This window comes from Coregonus lavaretus, assembly GCF_964263955.1.
Source record: "Coregonus lavaretus genome assembly, contig: HAP1_SCAFFOLD_370, whole genome shotgun sequence".
NCBI lineage: Eukaryota > Metazoa > Chordata > Actinopteri > Salmoniformes > Salmonidae > Coregonus > Coregonus lavaretus.
Genome location: NW_028161731.1, coordinates 396,991 through 421,522, shown reverse-complemented (window position 1 = coordinate 421,522; position 24,532 = coordinate 396,991). Strand labels below are relative to the sequence as shown.

Sequence of the window (24,532 nt, the reverse complement as noted above, 5' to 3'; positions counted from 1 at the left end):
TAGGGATGATGGGTGTCTTTGGATTCTGTCCTGACCAGTCTAAATTAGAAGGGTTAGGGATGATGGGTGTGTTTGGATTCTGTCCTGACCAGTCTAAATTAGAAGGGTTAGGGATGATGGGTGTGTTTGGATTCTGTCCTGACCAGTCTAAATTAGAAGGGTTAGGGATGATGGGTGTGTTTGGATTCTGTCCTGACCAGTCTAAATTAGAAGGGTAATTCATTAGAATAGTATGTCCGGGCAAATAAGTGGCAAGCAGAAGTTGAACAGGGTTAGGGTTGGGGTTGAACAGGGTTGGGGTTGGACAGGGTTGGGGTTGGACAGGGTTGAACAGGGTCAGTGTTGAACAGGGTTGGACAGGGCAGCTCAGTGAATGCATCAGTGTTGTCTTCCAGACCTGTCTAGGCTGGTAGCCTGTTGAGACAATGAACTGGTAGCAGGCCTGTCGAGACAATGAACTGGCGGCAGGCCTGTCGAGACAATGAACTGGCGGCAGGCCTGTCGAGACAATGAACTGGCGGCAGGCCTGTCGAGACATGAAACAACTAGATAATGATGAGACAGGTCATGAAACACAACTAGATGATGAGACTGTTGAGACAGGTCATGAAACACAACTAGATGATGATGAGACTGTTGAGACAGGTCATGAAACACAACTAGACGATGATGAGACTGTTGAGACAGGTCATGAAACACAACTAGATGAGGAGACTGTTGAGACAGGTCATGAAACACAACTAGATGATGAGGAGACTGTTGAGACAGGTCATGAAACACAACTAAATGATGAGGAGACTGTTGAGACAGGTCATGAAACACAACTAGATGATGATGAGACTGTTGAGACAGGTCATGAAACACAACTAGATGATGAGGAGACTGTTGAGACAGGTCATGAAACACAACTAAATGATGAGGAGACTGTTGAGACAGGTCATGAAACACAACTAAATGATGATGAGACTGTTGAGACAGGTCATGAAACACAACTAGATGAGGAGACTGTTGAGACAGGTCATGAAACACAACTAGATGAGGAGACTGTTGAGACAGGTCATGAAACACAACTAGATGATGAGGAGACTGTTGAGACAGGTCATGAAACACAACTAGATGATGATGAGACTGTTGAGACAGGTCATGAAACACAACTAGATGATGTTGAGACAGGTCATGAAACACAACTAGATGATGAGACTGTTGAGACAGGTCATGAAACACAACTAGATGAGACTGTTGAGACAGGTCATGAAACACAACTAGATGATGAGACTGTTGAGACAGGTCATGAAACACAACTAAATGATGAGGAGACTGTTGAGACAGGTCATGAAACACAACTAGACGAGACTGTTGAGACAGGTCATGAAACACAACTAGACGAGACTGTTGAGACAGGTCATGAAACACAACTAGATGAGACTGTTGAGACAGGTCATGAAACACAACTAGATAATGAGACTGTTGAGACAGGTCATGAAACACAACTAAATGATGAGGAGACTGTTGAGACAGGTCATGAAACACAACTAGACGATGAGGAGACTGTTGAGACAGGTCATGAAACACAACTAGATGATGAGACTGTTGAGACAGGTCATGAAACACAACTAGATGATGAGACTGTTGAGACAGGTCATGAAACACAACTAGACGATGAGGAGACTGTTGAGACAGGTCATGAAACACAACTAGACGATGAGGAGACTGTTGAGACAGGTCATGAAACACAACTAGACGAGACTGTTGAGACAGGTCATGAAACACAACTAGACGAGACTGTTGAGACAGGTCATGAAACACAACTAGATGAGACTGTTGAGACAGGTCATGAAACACAACTAGACGATGAGGAGACTGTTGAGACAGGTCATGAAACACAACTAGATGAGACTGTTGAGACAGGTCATGAAACACAACTAGACGAGACTGTTGAGACAGGTCATGAAACACAACTAGACGAGACTGTTGAGACAGGTCATGAAACACAACTAGATGAGACTGTTGAGACAGGTCATGAAACACAACTAGATAATGAGACTGTTGAGACAGGTCATGAAACACAACTAAATGATGAGGAGACTGTTGAGACAGGTCATGAAACACAACTAGACGATGAGGAGACTGTTGAGACAGGTCATGAAACACAACTAGATGATGAGACTGTTGAGACAGGTCATGAAACACAACTAGATGATGAGACTGTTGAGACAGGTCATGAAACACAACTAGATGATGAGGAGACTGTTGAGACAGGTCATGAAACACAACTAAATGATGAGGAGACTGTTGAGACAGGTCATGAAACACAACTAGATGATGATGAGACTGTTGAGACAGGTCATGAAACACAACTAGATGATGAGGAGACTGTTGAGACAGGTCATGAAACACAACTAGATGATGATGAGACTGTTGAGACAGGTCATGAAACACAACTAGATGATGAGGAGACTGTTGAGACAGGTCATGAAACACAACTAGATGATGATGAGACTGTTGAGACAGGTCATGAAACACAACTAGATGATGATGAGACTGTTGAGACAGGTCATGAAACACAACTAGATGAGACTGTTGAGACAGGTCATGAAACACAACTAGATGAGACTGTTGAGACAGGTCATGAAACACAACTAGATGAGACTGTTGAGACAGGTCATGAAACACAACTAGATAATGAGACTGTTGATACAGGTCATGAAACACAACTAAATGATGAGACTGTTGAGACAGGTCATGAAACACAACTAGATAATGAGGAGACTGTTGAGACAGGTCATGAAACACAACTAAATGATGAGACTGTTGAGACAGGTCATGAAACACAACTAGATAATGAGGAGACTGTTGAGACAGGTCATGAAACACAACTAGATAATGAGGAGACTGTTGAGACAGGTCATGAAACACAACTAAATGATGAGACTGTTGAGACAGGTCATGAAACACAACTAGATAATGAGGAGACTGTTGAGACAGGTCATGAAACACAACTAGATGATGAGGAGACTGTTGAGACTAGAGACACGTCTCAGACTAGAGTCTCAGTAATAATAATTGTATTTCTATTGAAGTGTTCGCTCGTTCACTACATGACACATCTAAAAGCATTTGATTGGTGGAGGCATTGGCTAGAGTGAGTTTCCACCATATTTCTGATCCATTTGATTGGTGGAGGCATTGGCTAGAGTGAGTTTCCACCATATTTCTGATCCATTTGATTGGTGGAGGCATTGGCTAGAGTGAGTTTCCACCATATTTCTGATCCATTTGATTGGTGGAGGCATTGGCTAGAGTGAGTTTCCACCATATTTCTGATCCATTTGATTGGTGGAGGCATTGGCTAGAGTGAGTTTCCACCATATTTCTGATCCCATTCATTTCAGATCAGTGAAGGGAAGTGAACAAGTGCACACTTTGTGGGGAAGGAGATATAATTGGGATATAGCTTAGTGCAATAAGTCAGTAATAGTGATCCAGTAACATGTTATCTGGACTAGGGCTGTTACGGTGACCGTATTACCTCCACTTGACCGTTAACTTCTCCAGAACTGCCCGCTGATGGTCATTATTAGCCTACCAAACGGACTCAGCACTCTATTGGAACTGCCCGCTGATGGTCATTATTAGCCTACCAAACGGACTCAGCACTCTATTGGAACTGCCCGCTGATGGTCATTATTAGCCTACCAAACGGACTCAGCACTCTATTGGAACTGCCTGCTGATGGTCATTATTAGCCTACCAAACGGACTCAGCACTCTATTGGAACTGCCCGCTGATGGTCATTATTAGCCTACCAAACGGACTCAGCACTCTATTGGAACTGCCTGCTGATGGTCATTATTAGCCTACCAAACGGACTCAGCGCTCTATTGGAACTGCCCGCTGATGGTCATTATTAGCCTACCAAACGGACTCAGCACTCTATTGGAACTGCCCGCTGATGGTCATTATTAGCCTACCAAACGGACTCAGCACTCTATTGGAACTGCCCGCTGATGGTCATTATTAGCCTACCAAACGGACTCAGCACTCTATTGGAACTGCCCGCTGATGGTCATTATTAGCCTACCAAACGGACTCAGCACTCTATTGGAACTGCCCGCTGATGGTCATTATTAGCCTACCAAACGGACTCAGCACTCTATTGGAACTGCCCGCTGATGGTCATTATTAGCCTACCAAACGGACTCAGCACTCTATTGGAACTGCCCGCTGATGGTCATTATTAGCCTACCAAACGGACTCAGCACTCTATTGGAACTGCCCGCTGATGGTCATTATTAGCCTGCCAAACGGACTCAGCGCTCTATTGGAACTGCCCGCTGATGGTCATTATTAGCCTACCAAACGGACTCAGCACTCTATTGGAACTGCCTGCTGATGGTCATTATTAGCCTACCAAACGGACTCGGCACTCTATTGGAACTGCCCGCTGATGGTCATTATTAGCCTACCAAACGGACTCAGCACTCTATTGGAACTGCCCGCTGATGGTCATTATTAGCCTACCAAACGGACTCAGCACTCTATTGGAACTGCCCGCTGATGGTCATTATTAGCCTACCAAACGGACTCAGCACTCTATTGGAACTGCCCGCTGATGGTCATTATTAGCCTACCAAACGGACTCAGCACTCTATTGGAACTGCCCGCTGATGGTCATTATTAGCCTGCCAAACGGACTCAGCACTCTATTGTCCTTCTATTCTCCCTGACATCAATGCAAATGCAGAGACACAGGAGAGGTTCTTTGGTTTATAGTAAATCTATGTGGTCTTTGATGATGAGATACTACAGAACAACAAGAGGTTGATGCTGGATAGTAAACAATGCCCCAAAATCCTTTGTGCAAAACACTTACAGAAGTCATCAGTAAAAGTATTCACACCCCTTGACATTTTCCACATTTTGTTGTTACAAGGTGGGATTAAAATGGATTTAATTGTAAATTTTTTGTCAATGATCTACACAAAATACTTTAAAGTAACTGGCTTCCAGTTGAGGCTCGCATCTACTACAAGACCATGGTGCTTGCCTACGGAGCTGTGAGGGGAACGGCACCTCCTTACCTTCAGGCTCTGATCAGACCCTACACCCAAACGAGGGCACTACGTTCATCCACCTCTGGCCTGCTGGCTCCCCTACCTCTGCGGAAGCATAGTTCCCGCTCAGCCCAGTCAAAACTGTTCGCTGCTCTGGCACCCCAATGGTGGAACAAGCTCCCTCACGACGCCAGGACAGCGGAGTCACTGACCACCTTCCGGAGACATTTGAAACCCCACCTCTTTAAGGAATACCTGGGATAGGATGAAGTAATCCTTCTACCCCCCCCCCCCCCCCCAAAATAAAAAATAATAATGTTTTATTGTAAAGTGGTTAACCCACTGGCTATAGGGTGAATGCACCAATTTGTAAGTCGCTCTGGATAAGAGCGTCTGCTAAATGACGTAAATGTATATCATCCTGACTAACCTACCCTCTAAATACACCTCCGCTGTCTTCAACCAGGATCTCATCGATCACTGCCTTATTGCCTGCATCCGTAATTGGTCCGCGGTCAAACGACCACCCCTCAACACTGTCAAATGCTCCATAAAACATTTTAGCGAGCAGGCCTTTCTAATTGACCTGGCCCAGGTATCCTGGATGGATATAGATCTCATTCCGTCAGTAGAGGATGCCTGGTTGTTCTTTAAAAGTGCTTTCCTCTCAATCTTAAATAAGCATGCCCCATTCAAAAAATTCAGAACTAAGAACAGATATAGCCCCTGGTTCACCCCAGACTTGACTGCCCATAACCAGCACAAAAACATCCTGTGCCGTACTGCATTAGCATCGAACAGCCCCCGCGATATGCAACCTTTCAGGGAAGTTAGGAACCAATATACACAATCAGTTAGGAAAGCAAAGGCTAGCTTTTTCAAACAGGAATTTGCATCCTGTAGCACTAACTCCAAAAAGTTTTGGGACACTGTAAAGTCCATGGAGAATAAGAGCACCTTCTCCCAGCTGCCCACTGCACTGAGGCTAGGAAACACTATCACCACCGATAAATGTACAATAATCGAGAATTTCAAGAAGCATTTTGCTACGGCTGGCAATGCTTTCCACCTGGCTACCCCGGCCACCAGCTCTGCACCCTCCGCTGCAACTTGCCTTCCTTCACACAAATTCAGACAGCTGATGTTCTGAAAGAGCTGCAAAATCTGGACCCCTACAAATCATCTGGGCTAGACAATCTGGACCCTTTCTTTCTAAAATTAGCCGCCGAAATTGTAGCAACCCCTATTACTAGCCTGTTCAACCTATCTTTCGTATCATCTGAGATCCCCAGAGATTGGAAAGCTGCCGCGGTCATCCCCCTCTTCAAAGGGGGTGACACTCTAGATCCAAACTGTTACAGACCTATATCCATCCTGCCCTGCCTTTCGAAAGTATTTGAAAGCCAAGTTAACAAACAGATCACCGACCATTTCGAATCCCACCGTACCTTCTCCGCTATGCAATCCGGTTTCCGAGCTGGTCATGGGTGCACCTCAGCCACGCTCAAGGTCCTAAACGATATTATAACCGCGATCGATAATAGACAGTACTGTGCAGCCGTCTTCATCGACCTGGCCAAGGCTTTTGACTCTGTCAACCACCGCATTCTTATTGGCAGACTAAATAGCCATGGTTTCTCAAATGACTGCCTCGCCTGGTTCACCAACTACTTCTCAGATAGAGTTCAATGTGTCAAATCGGAGGCCCTGTTGTCTGGACCTATGGCAGTCTCTATGGGTGTGCCACAGGGCTCAATTCTCGGGCCGACTCTATTCTCTGTGTATATCAATGATGTCGCTCTTGCTGCTGGTGACTCTCAGATCCACCTCTACGCAGACGACACCATTTTGTATACATCTGGCCCTTCATTGGACACTGTGTTAACAAACCTCCAAACGAGCTTCAATGCCATACAACACTCCTTCCGTAGCCTCCAACTGCTCTTAAACACTAGTAAAACTAAATGCATGCTCTTCAATCGAACGCTGCTGGCACCCGCCCACCCGACTAGAATCACTACTCTCGACGGGTCTGACCTAGAGTATGTGGACAACTACAAATACCTAGGTCTGTAATTTTCATCATTGGTACACGTCAACTATGACAGACAAAATGAGAAAAAAAAATCCAGAAAATCACATTGTAGGATTTTTTATGAATTTATTTGCAAATTATGGTGGAAAATAAGTATTTGGTCAATAACAAAAGTTTCTCAATACTTTGTTATACAGTGAGGGAAGAAAGTATTTGATCCCCTGCTGATTTTGTACGTTTGCCCACTGACAAAGACATGATCAGTCTATAATTTTAATGGTAGGTTTATTTGAACAGCGAGAGACAGAATAACATCAAAAAAATCCAGAAAAACGCATGTCAAAAATGTTATAAATTGATTTGCATTTTAATGAGGGAAATAAGTATTTGACCCCTCTGCGAAACATGACTTAGTACTTGGTGGCAAAACCCTTGTTGGCAATCACAGAGGTCAGACGTTTCTTGTAGTTGGCCACCAGGTTTACACACATCTCAGGAGGGATTTTGTCCCACTCCTCTTTGCAGATCTTCTCCAAGTCATTAATGTTTCGAGGCTGACATTTGGCAACTCAAACCTTCAGCTCCCTCCACAGATTTTCTATGGGATTAAGGTCTGGAGACTGGCTAGGCCACTCCAGGACCTTAATGTGCTTCTTCTTGAGCCACTCCTTTGTTGCCTTGGCCGTGTGTTTGGGGTCATTGTCATGCTGGAATACCCATCCACGACCCATTTTCAATGCCCTGGCTGAGGGAAGGAGGTTCTCACCCAAGATTTGACGGTACATGGCCCCGTCCATCGTCCCTTTGATGCGGTGAAGTTGTCCTGTCCCCTTAGCAGAAAAAAACCCCCAAAGCATAATGTTTCCACCTCCATGTTTGACGGTGGGGATGGTGTTCTTGGGGTCATAGGCAGCATTCCTCCTCCTCCAAACACGGCGAGTTGAGTTGATGCCAAAGAGCTCGATTTTGGTCTCATCTGACCACAACACTTTCACCCAGTTCTCCTCTGAATCATTCAGATGTTCATTGGCAAACTTCAGATGGGCCTGTATATTTGCTTTCTTGAGCAGGGGGACCTTGCGTGCGCTGCAGGATTTCAGTCCTTCACGGCGTAGTGTGTTACCAATTGTTTTCTTGGTGACTATGGTCCCAGCTGCCTTGAGATCATTGACAAGATCCTCCCGTGTAGTTCTGGGCTGATTCCTCACCGTTCTCATGATCATTGCAACTCCACGAGGTGAGATCTTGCATGGAGCCCCAGGCCGAGACAGATTGACAGTTCTTTTGTGTTTCTTCCATTTGCGAATAATCACACCAACTGTTGTCACCTTCTCACCAAGCTGCTTGGCGATGGTCTTGTAGCCCATTCCAGCCTTGTGTAGGTCTACAATCTTGTCCCTGACATCGTTGGAGAGCTCTTTGGCCTTGGCCATGGTGGAGAGTTTGGAATCTGATTGATTGATTGCTTCTGTGGACAGGTGTCTTTTATACAGATAACAAGCTGAGATTAGGAGCACTCCCTTTAAGAGTGTGCTCCTAATCTCAGCTCGTTACTTGTATAAAAGACACCTGGGAGCCAGAAATCTTTCTGATTGAGAGGGGGTCAAATACTTATTTCCCTCATTAAAATGCAAATCAATTTATAACATTTTTGACATGCGTTTTTCTGGATTTTTTTGTTGTTATTCTGTCTCTCACTGTTCAAATAAACATACCATTAAAATTATAGACTGATCATTTATTTGTCAGTGGGCAAACGTACAAAATCAGCAGGGGATCAAATACTTTTTTCCCTCACTGTATACCCTTTGTTGGCAATGACACAGGTCAAACATTTTCTGTAAGTCTTCACAAGGTTTTCACACACTGTTGCTGGTATTTTGGCCCATTCCTCCAAGCAGATCTCCTCTAGAGCAGTGATGTTTTGGGGCTGTTGCTGGGCAACACGGACTTTCAACTCCCTCCAAAGATTTTCTATGGGGTTGAGATCTGGAGACTGGCTAGGCCACTCCAGGACCTTGAAATGCTTCTTACGAAGCCACTCCTTCGTTGCCCGGGCGGTGTGTTTGGGATCATTGTCATGCTGATAGACCCAGCCACGTTTCATCTTCAATGCCCTTGCTGATGGAAGGAGGTTTTCACTCAAAATCTCACGATACATGGCCCCATTCTTTCCTTTACACGGATCAGTCGTCCTGGTCCCTTTGCAGAAAAACAGCCCAAAAGCATGATGTTTCCACCCCCATGCTTCACAGTAGGTATGGTGTTCTTTGGATGCAACTCAGCATTCTTTGTTCTCCAAACACGACGAGTTGAGTTTTTACCAAAAAGTTCTATTTTGGTTTCATCTGACCATATGACATTCTCCCAATCCTCTTCTGGATCATCCAAATGCACTCTAGCAAACTTCAGACGGGCCTGGACATGTACTGGCTTAAGCAGGGGGACACGTCTGGCACTGCAGGATTTGAGTCCCTGGCGGCGTAGTGTGTTACTGATGGTAGGCTTTGTTACTTTGGTGTCAGCTCTCTGCAGGTCATTCACTAGGTCCCCCTGTGTGGTTCTGGGATTTTCGCTCACCATTCTTGTGATCATTTTGACCCCACAGGGTGAGATCTTGCGTGGAGCCCCAGATCGAGGGAGATTATCAGTGGTCTTGTATGTCTTCCATTTCCTAATAATTGCTCCCACAGTTGATTTCTTCAAACCAAGCTGCTTACCTATTGCAGATTCAGTCTTCCCAGCCTGGTGCAAGTCTACAATTTTGTTTCTGGTGTCCTTTGACAGCTCTTTGGTCTTGGCCATAGTGGAGTTTGGAGTGTGACTGTTTGAGGTTGTGGACAGGTGTCTTTTATACTGATAACAAGTTCAAACAGGTGCCATTAATAAAGGTAACGAGTGGAGGACAGAGGAGCCTCTTAAAGAAGAAGTTACAGGTCTGTGAGAGCCAGAAATCTTGCTTGTTTGTAGGTGACCAAATACTTCTTTTCCACCATAATTTACAAATAAATTCATAAAAAATCCTACAATGTGATTTTCTGGATTTGTTTTCCTCAATTTGTCTGTCATAATTGACATGTACCTATGATGAAAATCATCTTTTTAAGTGGGAGAACTTGCACAGTTGGTGGCTGACTAAATACTTTTTTCCCCCACTGTATCATTCCAGTGTTAATACTAAATTGTAATTATTTTGCACTATGGCCTATTTATTGCCTTACCTCCATAACTTGCTACATTTGCACCCACTGTATATATATTTTCTGTTGTATTTTTGACTTTATGTTTTGTTTACCCCATATGTAACTCTGTTTTTTTTTATCGCACTGCTTTGCTTTATCTTGGCCAGGTCGCAGTTGTAAATGGGAACTTGTTCTCAACTGGCTTACCTGGTTAAATAAAGGTTAAATAAAAATAAAAGTGACTCGCTCAATACGGAAGTGGTCAGATGACGTGGATGCTAAGCTACAAGATTTTTTTGCTAGCACAGACTGGAATATGTTCCAGGATTCTTCCGATGGCATTGAGGAGTACACCACATCAGTCACCGGCTTCATCAATAAGTGCATCGATGACGTCGTCCCCACAGTGACCGTACGTACATACCCCAACTAGAAGCCATGGATTACAGGCAACATCCGCACTGAGCTAAAGGGTAGAGCTGCCGCTTTCAAGGAGCGGGACACTAACCCGGACGCTTATAAGAAATCCCGCAATGCCCTCAGACGAACCATCAAACAATCAAAGCGTCAATACAGGACTAAGATTGAATCCTACTATACAGGCTCTAATGCTCGCTGGAGGTGGCAGGGCTTGCAAACTATTACGGACTACAAAGGGAAGCACAGCAGCGAGCTGCCCAGTGACACGAGCCTACCAGACAAGCTAACTGACTTCTAGGCGCGCTTCGAGGCAAGCAACACTGAAGCATGCATGAGACCACCAGCTGTTCCGGACCACTGTGTGATCACGCTCTCCATAGCCGATGTGAATAAGACCTTTAAACAGGTCAACATTCACAAGGCCGCAGGGCCTGACGGATTACCAGGACGTGTACTCAGAGCATGCGCTGACCAACTGGCAAGTGTCTTCACTGACATTTTCAACCTCTCCCTGACCGAGTCTGTAATACCAACATGTTTCAAGCAGACCACTATATTCCCTGTGCCCAAGAACGCCAAGGTAACCTGCCTAAATTACTACCAACCCGTAGCATTCACATCTGTAGCCATGAAGTGCTTTGAAAGGCTGGTCATGGCTTACATAAACACCATCATCACAGAAACCCTAGACCCACTCCAATACTTATACCACTCCACACTCGCCTTTCCCTCATGGATAAAAGGAACACCTACGTGAGAATGCTGTTCATTGACTACAGCTCAGCGTGGGACAATCATTTGTTTTTCAAAAGGACAATGACCCAACACACCTCCAGGCTGTGGAAGGGCTATTTGACCAAGAAGGAGAGTGATGGAGTGCTGCATCAGATGACCTGGCCTCCACAATCCCCCGACCTCAACCCAATTGAGATGGTTTGGGATGAGTTGGACCGCAGAGTGAAGGAAAAGCAGCCAACAAGTGCTCAGCATATGTGGGAACTCCTTCAAGACTGTTGGAAAAGCATTCCAGGTGAAGCTGGTTGAGAGAATGCCAAGAGTGTGCAAAGCTGTCATCAAGGCAAAGGGTGGCTACTTTGAAGAATCTCAAATATAACATATATTTTGATTTGTCCAACACTTTTGTTGGTTACTACATGATTCCATATGTGTTATTTCATAGTTTTGATTTCGTCACTATTTTACAGTGTAGAAAATACTTAAAATAAAGAAAAACCCTTGAATGAGTAGGTGTGTCCAAACTTTTGACTGTTACTGTATAAATATGTTTTAGGGGCCGTTCTATAAAAAAAATTATAATCCACACATATTATTAGGCTATATGTAAAGACCAGATTAAATTGATAATAATTTTATGGGTGAGAATATTATCAAGTGGTTGTCAAATAGTGAATGAGAGACTGATGAAGTGTGTACAGCCGAGAGAGCTCCATACCTTTTTCAAATCATCATTAGTCGTGTTATGTAGCCTTAAACTGTTTTAGAAATCAAAACATATAACCCAATGTTTATAGAACAACTAAAGTTGCATAAATAACTCAAAATTAAGCATATAGGAGGACCTGTTTCTTTGTTAACTGCTTAACACAGAATAGCCGCATGTGCGCACTCCCTCGGAAATCGGTTGGGGAAAAATATCCTTTATATTTTTTTAGCTATGTTCAATTTTATTGTTCATACTATACAAAAATATAAAATAATGCCATGGAATTCTAAGCAAATCTTGCCTGCTAAATGAACTAGTGTAGCCCACAGCGATATGGCATAGCCAGATCAGGACCTAACATAAGGACAACTCAGAGGATGCTATTCTGTTCTTCTGAAATAGACGACATTTTCTTCATATCATCTTTCATTAGACCTGTTTATAATAAATAATGGATTTATTGTGAATGTGCAGGCTACATTACATGGATTTATTAGGGTTAGGGTTAGGGTTGATGGTGTAGGCTACATTACATGGATTTATTAGGGTTAGGGTTGATTGTGTAGGCTACATTACATGGATTTATTAGGGTTAGGGTTGATGGTGTAGGCTACATTACATGGATTTATTAGGGTTAGGGTTAGGGTTGATGGTGTAGGCTACATTACATGGATTTATTAGGGTTAGGGTTGATGGTGTAGGCTACATTACATGGATTTATTAGGGTTAGGGTTAGGGTTGATGGTGTAGGCTACATTACATGGATTTATTAGGGTTAGGGTTAGGGTTGATGGTGTAGGCTACATTACATGGATTTATTAGGGTTAGGGTTGATGGTGTAGGCTACATTACATGGATTTATTAGGGTTAGAGTTAAGGTTAGGGTTCCAAAGGTCTGTATCAGTGGTCTGTAGGCTGTGTGGATGTTTCAGTGGTCTGTAGGCTGTGTGGATGAATCAGTGGTCTGTAGGCTGTGTGGATGTTTCAGTGGTCTGTAGGCTGTGTGGATGAATCAGTGGTCTGTAGGCTGTGTGGATGTTTCAGTGGTCTGTAGGCTGTGTGGATGAATCAGTGGTCTGTAGGCTTGTATGTGTGGGAGCCGGAGATGCTAAATGTGTTTATGTTCATCAACGGTCAATTACGGTGAGACTGGCAGTTATTTGCTTGACAATCACCAGCTGACAAAATGTCATGACTGCCACAACCCTAATCTGGACTGTCTTGTACAAACAGTCAAAAATAGATCAATATTGAAATGTTTCCCTGTTGTTGGTGGCTAGGCTATCACTTGTTGCTAAATAGAACTGTCTGTAATCTCTCTCCTCCCCCTCTATAGCCCTCGTTCCTTAACCTCTAACCTGGTTTCAGTAGAATGTTGTGCTGGTGGCTCAGTCTGATGTGGTAATGCAGTGCTGATGCTTCAGTCTGATGTGGTAATGCAGTGCTGATGGCTCAGTCTCAGTCTGATGTGGTAATAAGGTGCTGATGGCTCAGTCTGATGTGGTAATAAGGTGCTGATGCTTCAGTCTGATGTGGTAATAAGGTGCTGATGCTTCAGTCTGATGTGGTAATAAGGTGCTGATGGCTCAGTCTGATGTGGTAATAAGGTGCTGATGGCTCAGTCTGATGTGGTAATAAGGTGCTGATGGCTCAGTCTGATGTGGTAATAAGGTGCTGATGCTTCAGTCTGATGTGGTAATAAGGTGCTGATGCCTCAGTCTGATGTGGTAATGGAGTGCTGATGGCTCAGTCTGATGTGGTAATGCAGTGCTGATGGCTCAGTCTGATGTGGTAATAAGGTGCTGATGGCTCAGTCTGATGTGGTAATAAGGTGCTGATGGCTCAGTCTGATGTGGTAATAAGGTGCTGATGGCTCAGTCTGATGTGGTAATGGAGTGCTGATGGCTCAGTCTGATGTGGTAATAAGGTGCTGATGGCTCAGTCTGATGTGGTAATGCAGTGCTGATGGCTCAGTCTGATGTGGTAATAAGGTGCTGATGGCTCAGTCTGATGTGGTAATAAGGTGCTGATGGCTCAGTCTGATGTGGTAATAAGGTGCTGATGGCTCAGTCTGATGTGGTAATGGAGTGCTGATGGCTCAGTCTGATGTGGTAATAAGGTGCTGATGCTTCAGTCTGATGTGGTAATGCAGTGCTGATGGCTCAGTCTGATGTGGTAATAAGGTGCTGATGGCTCAGTCTGATGTGGTAATGGAGTGCTGATGGCTCAGTCTGATGTGGTAATAAGGTGCTGATGGCTCAGTCTGATGTGGTAATAAGGTGCTGATGGCTCAGTCTGATGTGGTAATAAGGTGCTGATGGCTCAGTCTGATGTGGTAATGCAGTGCTGATGGCTCAGTCTGATGTGGTAATAAGGTGCTGATGGCTCAGTCTGATGTGGTAATGGAGTGCTGATGCCTCAGTCTGATGTGGTAATAAGGTGCTGATGGCTCAGTCTGATGTGGTAATGGAGTGCTGATGGCTCAGTCTGATGTGGTAATAAGGTGCTGATGGCTCAGTCCCAGTCTGATGTGGTAATAAGGTGCTGATGCTTCAGTCTGATGTGGTAATGCAGTGCTGATGGCTCAGTCTGATGTGGTAATGCAGTGCTGATGGCTCAGTCTGATGTGGTAATGGAGTGCTGATGGCTCAGTCTGATGTGGTAATAAGGTGCTGATGCCTCAGTCTGATGTGGTAATAAGGTGCTGATGGCTCAGTCTGATGTGGTAATGGAGTGCTGATGGCTCAGTCTGATGTGGTAATGGAGTGCTGATGCTTCAGTCTGATGTGGTAATAAGGTGCTGATGGCTCAGTCTGATGTGGTAATGGAGTGCTGATGCTTCAGTCTGATGTGGTAATAAGGTGCTGATGCTTCAGTCTGATGTGGTAATAAGGTGCTGATGCCTCAGTCTGATGTGGTAATAAGGTGCTGATGCTTCAGTCTGATGTGGTAATGCAGTGCTGATGGCTCAGTCTGATGTGGTAATGGAGTGCTGATGGCTCAGTCTGATGTGGTAATGGAGTGCTGATGGCTCAGTCTGATGTGGTAATGCAGTGCTGATGGCTCAGTCTGATGTGGTAATAAGGTGCTGATGGCTCAGTCTGATGTGGTAATGCAGTGCTGATGGCTCAGTCTGATGTGGTAATAAGGTGCTGATGGCTCAGTCTGATGTGGTAATAAGGTGCTGATGCTTCAGTCTGATGTGGTAATAAGGTGCTGATGCTTCAGTCTGATGTGGTAATGGAGTGCTGATGGCTCAGTCTGATGTGGTAATGCAGTGCTGATGGCTCAGTCTGATGTGGTAATAAGGTGCTGATGGCTCAGTCTGATGTGGTAATGCAGTGCTGATGGCTCAGTCTGATGTGGTAATAAGGTGCTGATGGCTCAGTCTGATGTGGTAATAAGGTGCTGATGGCTCAGTCTGATGTGGTAATAAGGTGCTGATGCCTCAGTCTGATGTGGTAATAAGGTGCTGATGGCTCAGTCTGATGTGGTAATGCAGTGCTGATGGCTCAGTCTGATGTGGTAATAAGGTGCTGATGGCTCAGTCTGATGTGGTAATAAGGTGCTGATGGCTCAGTCTGATGTGGTAATAAGGTGCTGATGGCTCAGTCTGATGTGGTAATAAGGTGCTGATGGCTCAGTCTGATGTGGTAATGCAGTGCTGATGGCTCAGTCTGATGTGGTAATGGAGTGCTGATGGCTCAGTCTGATATGGTAATGCAGTGCTGATGCCTCAGTCTGATGTGGTAATGGAGTGCTGATGGCTCAGTCTGATGTGGTAATAAGGTGCTGATGGCTCAGTCTGATGTGGTAATGGAGTGCTGATGCCTCAGTCTGATGTGGTAATAAGGTGCTGATGGCTCAGTCTGATGTGGTAATAAGGTGCTGATGGCTCAGTCTGATGTGGTAATAAGGTGCTGATGGCTCAGTCTGATGTGGTAATGGAGTGCTGATGGCTCAGTCTGATGTGGTAATAAGGTGCTGATGCCTCAGTCTGATGTGGTAATGCAGTGCTGATGGCTCAGTCTGATGTGGTAATAAGGTGCTGATGGCTCAGTCTGATGTGGTAATAAGGTGCTGATGGCTCAGTCTGATGTGGTAATAAGGTGCTGATGCCTCAGTCTGATGTGGTAATGGAGTGCTGATGGCTCAGTCTGATGTGGTAATAAGGTGCTGATGCCTCAGTCTGATGTGGTAATGCAGTGCTGATGGCTCAGTCTGATGTGGTAATAAGGTGCTGATGCTTCAGTCTGATGTGGTAATAAGGTGCTGATGGCTCAGTCTGATGTGGTAATAAGGTGCTGATGGCTCAGTCTGATGTGGTAATAAGGTGCTGATGGCTCAGTCTGATGTGGTAATAAGGTGCTGATGCTTCAGTCTGATGTGGTAATGGAGTGCTGATGGCTCAGTCTGATGTGGTAATAAGGTGCTGATGGCTCAGTCTGATGTGGTAATAAGGTGCTGATGCTTCAGTCTGATGTGGTAATAAGGTGCTGATGGCTCAGTCTGATGTGGTAATAAGGTGCTGATGGCTCAGTCTGATGTGGTAATAAGGTGCTGATGGCTCAGTCTGATGTGGTAATAAGGTGCTGATGCTTCAGTCTGATGTGGTAATGGAGTGCTGATGGCTCAGTCTGATGTGGTAATAAGGTGCTGATGGCTCAGTCTGATGTGGTAATAAGGTGCTGATGCTTCAGTCTGATGTGGTAATGGAGTGCTGATGGCTCAGTCTGATGTGGTAATGGAGTGCTGATGGCTCAGTCTGATGTGGTAATAAGGTGCTGATGGCTCAGTCTGATGTGGTAATAAGGTGCTGATGGCTCAGTCTGATGTGGTAATGGAGTGCTGATGGCTCAGTCTGATGTGGTAATGCAGTGCTGATGCCTCAGTCTGATGTGGTAATAAGGTGCTGATGGCTCAGTCTGATGTGGTAATAAGGTGCTGATGGCTCAGTCTGATGTGGTAATGCAGTGCTGATGGCTCAGTCTGATGTGGTAATAAGGTGCTGATGGCTCAGTCTGATGTGGTAATAAGGTGCTGATGGCTCAGTCTGATGTGGTAATAAGGTGCTGATGCTTCAGTCTGATGTGGTAATAAGGTGCTGATGGCTCAGTCTGATGTGGTAATAAGGTGCTGATGGCTCAGTCTGATGTGGTAATAAGGTGCTGATGCTTCAGTCTGATGTGGTAATGGAGTGCTGATGGCTCAGTCTGATGTGGTAATGCAGTGCTGATGGCTCAGTCTGATGTGGTAATAAGGTGCTGATGCCTCAGTCTGATGTGGTAATAAGGTGCTGATGGCTCAGTCTGATGTGGTAATGGAGTGCTGATGGCTCAGTCTGATGTGGTAATGGAGTGCTGATGGCTCAGTCTGATGTGGTAATAAGGTGCTGATGGCTCAGTCTGATGTGGTAATGCAGTGCTGATGGCTCAGTCTGATGTGGTAATGCAGTGCTGATGGCTCAGTCTGATATGGTAATGCAGTGCTGATGGCTCAGTCTGATATGGTAATGCAGTGCTGATGGCTCAGTCTGATATGGTAATGCAGTGCTGATGCCTCAGTCTGATGTGGTAATGCAGTGCTGATGGCTCAGTCTGATGTGGTAATGCAGTGCTGATGGCTCAGTCTGATATGGTAATGCAGTGCTGATGGCTCAGTCTGATATGGTAATGCAGTGCTGATGGCTCAGTCTGATATGGTAATGCAGTGCTGATGCCTCAGTCTGATGTGGTAATGCAGTGCTGATGGCTCAGTCTGATGTGGTAATGCAGTGCTGATGGCTCAGTCTGATGTGGTAATGCAGTGCTGATGGCTCAGTCTGATGTGGTAATGGAGTGCTGATGGCTCAGTCTGATGTGGTAATGGAGTGCTGATGGCTCAGTCTGATGTGGTAATAAGGTGCTGATGCCTCAGTCTGATGTGGTAATAAGGTGCTGATGGCTCAGTCTGATGTGGTAATGGAGTGCTGATGGCTCAGTCTGATGTGGTAATGGAGTGCTGATGGCTCAGTCTGATGTGGTAATAAGGTGCTGATGGCTCAGTCTGATGTGGTAATGCAGTGCTGATGGCTCAGTCTGATGTGGTAATGCAGTGCTGATGGCTCAGTCTGATATGGTAATGCAGTGCTGATGGCTCAGTCTGATATGGTAATGCAGTGCTGATGGCTCAGTCTGATATGGTAATGCAGTGCTGATGCCTCAGTCTGATGTGGTAATGCAGTGCTGATGGCTCAGTCTGATGTGGTAATGCAGTGCTGATGGCTCAGTCTGATATGGTAATGCAGTGCTGATGGCTCAGTCTGATATGGTAATGCAGTGCTGATGGCTCAGTCTGATATGGTAATGCAGTGCTGATGCCTCAGTCTGATGTGGTAATGCAGTGCTGATGGCTCAGTCTGATGTGGTAATGCAGTGCTGATGGCTCAGTCTGATGTGGTAATGCAGTGCTGATGGCTCAGTCTGATGTGGTAATGCAGTGCTGATGGCTCAGTCTGATGTGGTAATGGAGTGCTGATGGCTCAGTCCCAGTCTGATGTGGTAATGGGGTGCTGATGGCTCAGTCCCAGTCTGATGTGGTAATGGGGTGCTGATGGCTCAGTCCCAGTCTGATGTGGTAATGGAGTGCTGATGGCTCAGTCTGATGTGGTAATGCAGTGCTGATGGCTCAGTCTGATGTGGTAATGCAGTGCTGATGGCTCAGTCTGATGTGGTAATGCAGTGCTGATGGCTCAGTCCCAGTCTGATGTGGTAATGGAGTGCTGATGGCTCAGTCTGATGTGGTAATGCAGTGCTGATGGCTCAGTCTGATGTGGTAATGGAGTGCTGATGGCTCAGTCTGATGTGGTAATGGAGTGCTGATGGCTCAGTCTGTTGTGGTAATGCAGTGCTGATGGCTCAGTCCCAGTCTGATGTGGTAATGCAGTGCTGATGCCTCAGTCTGATGTGGTAATGCAGTGCTGATGGCTCAGTCTGATGTGGTAATGCAGTGCTGATGGCTCAGTCTGATGTGGTAATGCAGTGCTGATGGCTCAGTCCCAGTCTGATGTGGTAATGGAGTGCTGATGGCTCAGTCTGATGTGGTAATGCAGTGCTGATGGCTCAGTCTGATGTGGTAATGGAGTGCTGATGGCTCAGTCTGATGTGGTAATGGAGTGCTGATGGCTCAGTCTGATGTGGTAATGCAGTGCTGATGGCTCAGTCCCAGTCTGATGTGGTAATGCAGTGCTGATGCCTCAGTCTGATGTGGTAATGCAGTGCTGATGGCTCAGTCTGATGTGGTAATGGAGTGCTGATGGCTCAGTCTGATGTGGTAATGCAGTGCTGATGGCTCAGTCTGATGTGGTAATGCAGTGCTGATGGCTCAGTCCCAGTCTGATGTGGTAATGGAGTGCTGATGGCTCAGTCTGATGTGGTAATGCAGTGCTGATGGCTCAGTCTGATGTGGTAATGGAGTGCTGATGGCTCAGTCTGATGTGGTAATGGAGTGCTGATGGCTCAGTCTGTTGTGGTAATGCAGTGCTGATGGCTCAGTCCCAGTCTGATGTGGTAATGCAGTGCTGATGCCTCAGTCTGATGTGGTAATGCAGTGCTGATGGCTCAGTCTGATGTGGTAATGGAGTGCTGATGGCTCAGTCTGATGTGGTAATGCAGTGCTGATGGCTCAGTCTGATGTGGTAATGCAGTGCTGATGGCTCAGTCCCAGTCTGATGTGGTAATGCAGTGCTGATGCCTCAGTCTGATGTGGTAATGCAGTGCTGATGGCTCAGTCCCAGTCTGATGTGGTAATGCAGTGCTGATGCCTCAGTCTGATGTGGTAATGCAGTGCTGATGGCTCAGTCTGATGTGGTAATGGGGTGCTGATGGCTCAGTCTGATGTGGTAATGCAGTGCTGATGGCTCAGTCTGATGTGGTAATGCAGTGCTGATGGCTCAGTCTCAGTCTGATGTGGTAATGAAGTGTTGATGGCTCAGTCTGATGTGGTAATGCAGTGCTGATGGCTCAGTCCCAGTCTGATGTGGTAATGCAGTGCTGATGGCTCAGTCCCAGTCTGATGGGGTAATGCAGTGCTGATGGCTCAGTCTTAGGCTGATGTGGTAATGCCGTGCTGATGGCTCAGTCCCAGTCTGATGTGGTAATGCAGTGCTGATGCCTCAGTCCCAGTCTGATGTGGTAATGCAGTGCTGATGGCTCAGTCTGATGTGGTAATGCAGTGCTGATGGCTCAGTCCCAGTCTGATGTGGTAATGCAGTGCTGATGGCTCAGTCCCAGTCTGATGTGGTAATGCAGTGCTGATGGCTCAGTCCCAGTCTGATGTGGTAATGCAGTGCTGATGGCTCAGTCCCAGTCTGATGTGGTAATGCAGTGCTGATGGCTCAGTCCCAGTCTGATGTGGTAATGCAGTGCTGATGGCTCAGTCCCAGTCTGATGTGGTAATGCCGTGCTGATGGCTCAGTCCCAGTCTGATGTGGTAATGCAGTGCTGATGCCTCAGTCCCAGTCTGATGTGGTAATGCAGTGCTGATGGCTCAGTCTGATGTGGTAATGGCGTGCTGATGGCTCAGTCCCAGTCTGATGTGGTAATGCAGTGCTGATGCCTCAGTCCCAGTCTGATGTGGTAATGCAGTGCTGATGGCTCAGTCCCAGTCTGATGTGGTAATGCAGTGCTGATGGCTCAGTCCCAGTCTGATGTGGTAATGCAGTGCTGATGGCTCAGTCTGATGTGGTAATGCAGTGCTGATGGCTCAGTCTGATGTGGTAATGCAGTGCTGATGGCTCAGTCTGATGTGGTAATGCAGTGCTGATGGCTCAGTCCCAGTCTGATGTGGTAATGCAGTGCTGATGGCTCAGTCTGATGTGGTAATGCAGTGCTGATGGCTCAGTCCCAGTCTGATGTGGTAATGCCGTGCTGATGGCTCAGTCCCAGTCTGATGTGGTAATGCCGTGCTGATGGCTCAGTCCCAGTCTGATGTGGGGTTGAGAAGGTTGTGTATTAGTCTTAACTGCTCCTCTGCTCCCCTGTAGGAAAGGTTAAGTGGTGAAGCTGCTGCTGAGGGGGAAGCCATGTCACGGGTCCCTTCCCCTCCTCCACCAGGGGACATGTCTACAGGGCCTGTGGCGGAGAGCTGGTGTTACACACAGGTAGGGGGGCCTGGCTGCCTGCCCGATGTATGTCTGCCTGCCTTCCCAATGTCTGTCTGCCTGCCTGCCCAATGTCTGTCTGCCTGCCTGCCCAATGTCTGTCTGTCTGCCTGCCTGCCCAATGTCTGCCTGCCTGCCCAATGTCTGTCTGTCTGTCTGCCTGCCCGATGTCTGTCTGCCTGCCTGCCCAATGTCTGTCTGCCTGCCTGCCCAATGTCTGTCTGTCTGCCTGCCTGCCCGATGTCTGTCTGCCTGCCTGTCCAATGTCTGTCTGCCTGCCTGCCCAATGTCTGTCTGTCTGTCTGCCTGCCCGATGTCTGTCTGCCTGCCTGCCTGCCCAATGTCTGTCTGCCTGCCTGCCCAATGTCTGTCTGTCTGTCTGCCTGCCCGATGTCTGTCTGCCTGCCTGCCCAATGTCTGTCTGCCTGCCTGCCCAATGTCTGTCTGTCTGTCTGCCCGATGTCTGTCTGCCTGCCTGCCCAATGTCTGTCTGCCTGCCTGCCCAATGTCTGTCTGCCTGCCTGCCCAATGTCTGTCTGTCTGCCTGCCTGCCCAATGTCTGTCTGCCTGCCTGCCTGCCAGATGTCTGTCTGCCTGCCTGCCTGCCAGATGTCTGTCTGTCTGCCTGCCTGCCCGATGTCTGCCTGCCTGCCCGATGTCTGTCTGCCTGCCCGATGTCTGTCTGCCTGCCTGCCTGCCCGATGTCTGTCTGTCTGCCTGCCTGCCCGATGTCTGTCTGCCTGCCTGCCTGCCTGCCCGCCTGCCCGATGTCTGTCTGCCTGCCTGCCTGCCTGCCCGCCTGCCCGATGTCTGTCTGACTGCCTGCCTGCCCGAGGTCTGTCTGTCTGTCTGCCTGCCTGCCCGATGTCTGTCTGTCTGCCTGCCTGCCTGCCCGATGTCTGCCTGCCTGCCTGTCCGCCCATGGCAGACATCTAGGTTAGATTAGTTCACTAGGTCTACTTATCACCATTGATTGTTTGGCTTTATATTTAATTTTGGCGTTTTTGTCTTTCTGTAATGGATGTTTTCTTTTTGCTTGTCAACAGCACAGGCTGTCTTTTAAAATGGATAGAACAGTTGTGATTGTTGCCTTTTTCTTTCAGGTAAAAGTAGTGAAGTTCTCCTACATGTGGACCATCAACAACTTCAGTTTCTGTAGAGAGGAGATGGGGGAGGTTTTAAAGAGTTCAACCTTCTCCGCTGGACCTAATGACAAGATGAAATGGTAAACTTTATTAGTCACAACATTTACTGTATTAATACTGTCATCAATTAATTATAGAGTCAATGCTTTATGTCAGGAGACTTGTTGTCTGTGTGGATAAGTATGACTACTGTGGTAATATAGTCTCAACTGGATATGGCTGTACCAGAACTAATATTCTGTTGTGTTCCTCCTCTGTTTCCTGCCCAGGTGTCTGAGAGTCAACCCAAAAGGACTGGATGATGAAAGCAAAGATTATCTGTCGTTGTATTTACTTCTTGTTAGTTGTCCAAAAAGTGAAGTCAGAGCGAAGTTCAAGTTTTCCTTATTGAACACTAAAAGAGAAGAGACTAAAGCTATGGGTTAGTAACAAACACAACTTACTTTATGGAAATCATCATTCAACAAACATACTAGTTACTTGTATTCTCCTAGTTAGAGCCTCATAGACACAAACTAAGTGTGTTTTGGATTCTGCCTCCTCCCTGCAGAAAGCCAAAGAGCCTATCGGTTTGTCCAGGGGAAGGACTGGGGCTTCAAAAAGTTTATTAGAAGAGATTTCCTGCTTGATGAAGCCAACGGGCTGTTACCTGACGACAAGCTAACCCTGTTCTGTGAGGTAAGACATGGCTGTTACCTGACGACAAGCTAACCCTGTTCTGGGAGGTAAGACATGGCTGTTACCTGACGACAAGCTAACCCTGTTCTGGGAGGTAAGACATGGCTGTTACCTGACGACAAGCTAACCCTGTTCTGTGAGGTAAGACATGGCTGTTACCTGACGACAAGCTAACCCTGTTCTGTGAGGTAAGACATGGCTGTTACCTGACGACAAGCTAACCCTGTTCTGGGAGGTAAGACATGGCTGTTACCTGACGACAAGCTAACCCTGTTCTGTGAGGTAAGACCGTCTACATGGACTCAGTATCCATGTTACCACTCACACACACACACACACACACACACACACACACAGTATCACTGTTACCACTCACACACACACACACACACACACAGTATCACTGTTACCACTCTCACACACACAGTTTCTCATATTCCAGTTATGATGATGGGCAGAATGCTGCCAGTCCATCTGAATCAGCACACTAGAGAAGATTTAGAGAAGGGTCCCTACCTGACACCCATCTAGAGAAGGGTCCCTACCTGACACCCATCTAGAGAAGGGTCCCTACCTCACACCCATCTAGAGAAGGGTCCCTACCTCACACCCATCTAGAGAAGGGTCCCTACCTCACACCCATCTAGAGAAGGGTCCCTACCTCACACCCATCTAGAGAAGGGTCCCTACCTGACACCCATCTAGAGAAGGGTCCCTACCTGACACCCATCTAGAGAAGGGTCCCTACCTGACACCCATCTAGAGAAGGGTCCCTACCTGACACCCATCTAGAGAAGGGTCCCTACCTCACACCCATCTAGAGAAGGGTCCCTACCTGACACCCATCTAGAGAAGGGTCCCTACCTCACACCCATCTAGAGAAGGGTCCCTACCTGACACCTATCTAGAGAAGGGTCCCTACCTGACACCCATCTAGAGAAGGGTCCCTACCTCACACCCATCTAGAGAAGGGTCCCTACCTGACACCCATCTAGAGAAGGGTCCCTACCTCACACCCATCTAGAGAAGGGTCCCTACCTGACACCCATCTAGAGAAGGGTCCCTACCTCACACCCATCTAGAGAAGGGTCCCTACCTGACACCCATCTAGAGAAGGGTCCCTACCTCACACCCATCTAGAGAAGGGTCCCTACCTCACACCCATCTAGAGAAGGGTCCCTACCTGACACCCATCTAGAGAAGGGTCCCTACCTGACACCCATCTAGAGAAGGGTCCCTACCTCACACCCATCTAGAGAAGGGTCCCTACCTGACACCCATCTAGAGAAGGGTCCCTACCTCACACCCATCTAGAGAAGGGTCCCTACCTCACACCCATCTAGAGAAGGGTCCCTACCTCACACCCATCTAGAGAAGGGTCCCTACCTCACACCCATCTAGAGAAGGGTCCCTACCTGACACCCATCTAGAGAAG

At 46.7% G+C, this 24,532-nt stretch overlaps 2 protein-coding genes across 3 annotated transcripts in view; both read left to right on the top strand.

The window, feature by feature from the left end:
* Positions 1-24,532, top strand: part of LOC311120188 (speckle-type POZ protein-like A) — a 70,573-nt gene that overhangs the window by 1,858 nt on the left and 44,183 nt on the right. For both annotated transcript variants that reach the window (XM_084194805.1, XM_084194804.1), the window contains exons 3-6: positions 21,158-21,274; positions 22,378-22,499; positions 22,689-22,840; positions 22,970-23,097. In XM_084194805.1, the coding sequence (XP_084050931.1) occupies positions 21,197-21,274; positions 22,378-22,499; positions 22,689-22,840; positions 22,970-23,097 (480 nt within the window). In that variant the 5' untranslated portion in view covers positions 21,158-21,196. The remainder of the gene's footprint in view (positions 1-21,157; positions 21,275-22,377; positions 22,500-22,688; positions 22,841-22,969; positions 23,098-24,532) is intronic.
* LOC311120185 (uncharacterized protein) lies at positions 510-13,485 on the top strand (the record flags this gene model as incomplete). Its single annotated transcript, XM_084194801.1, has 3 exons — positions 510-2,016; positions 2,098-2,178; positions 13,472-13,485. 3 exons carry the CDS (start codon positions 510-512, stop codon positions 13,483-13,485), a joined length of 1,602 nt encoding a protein of 533 aa, XP_084050927.1.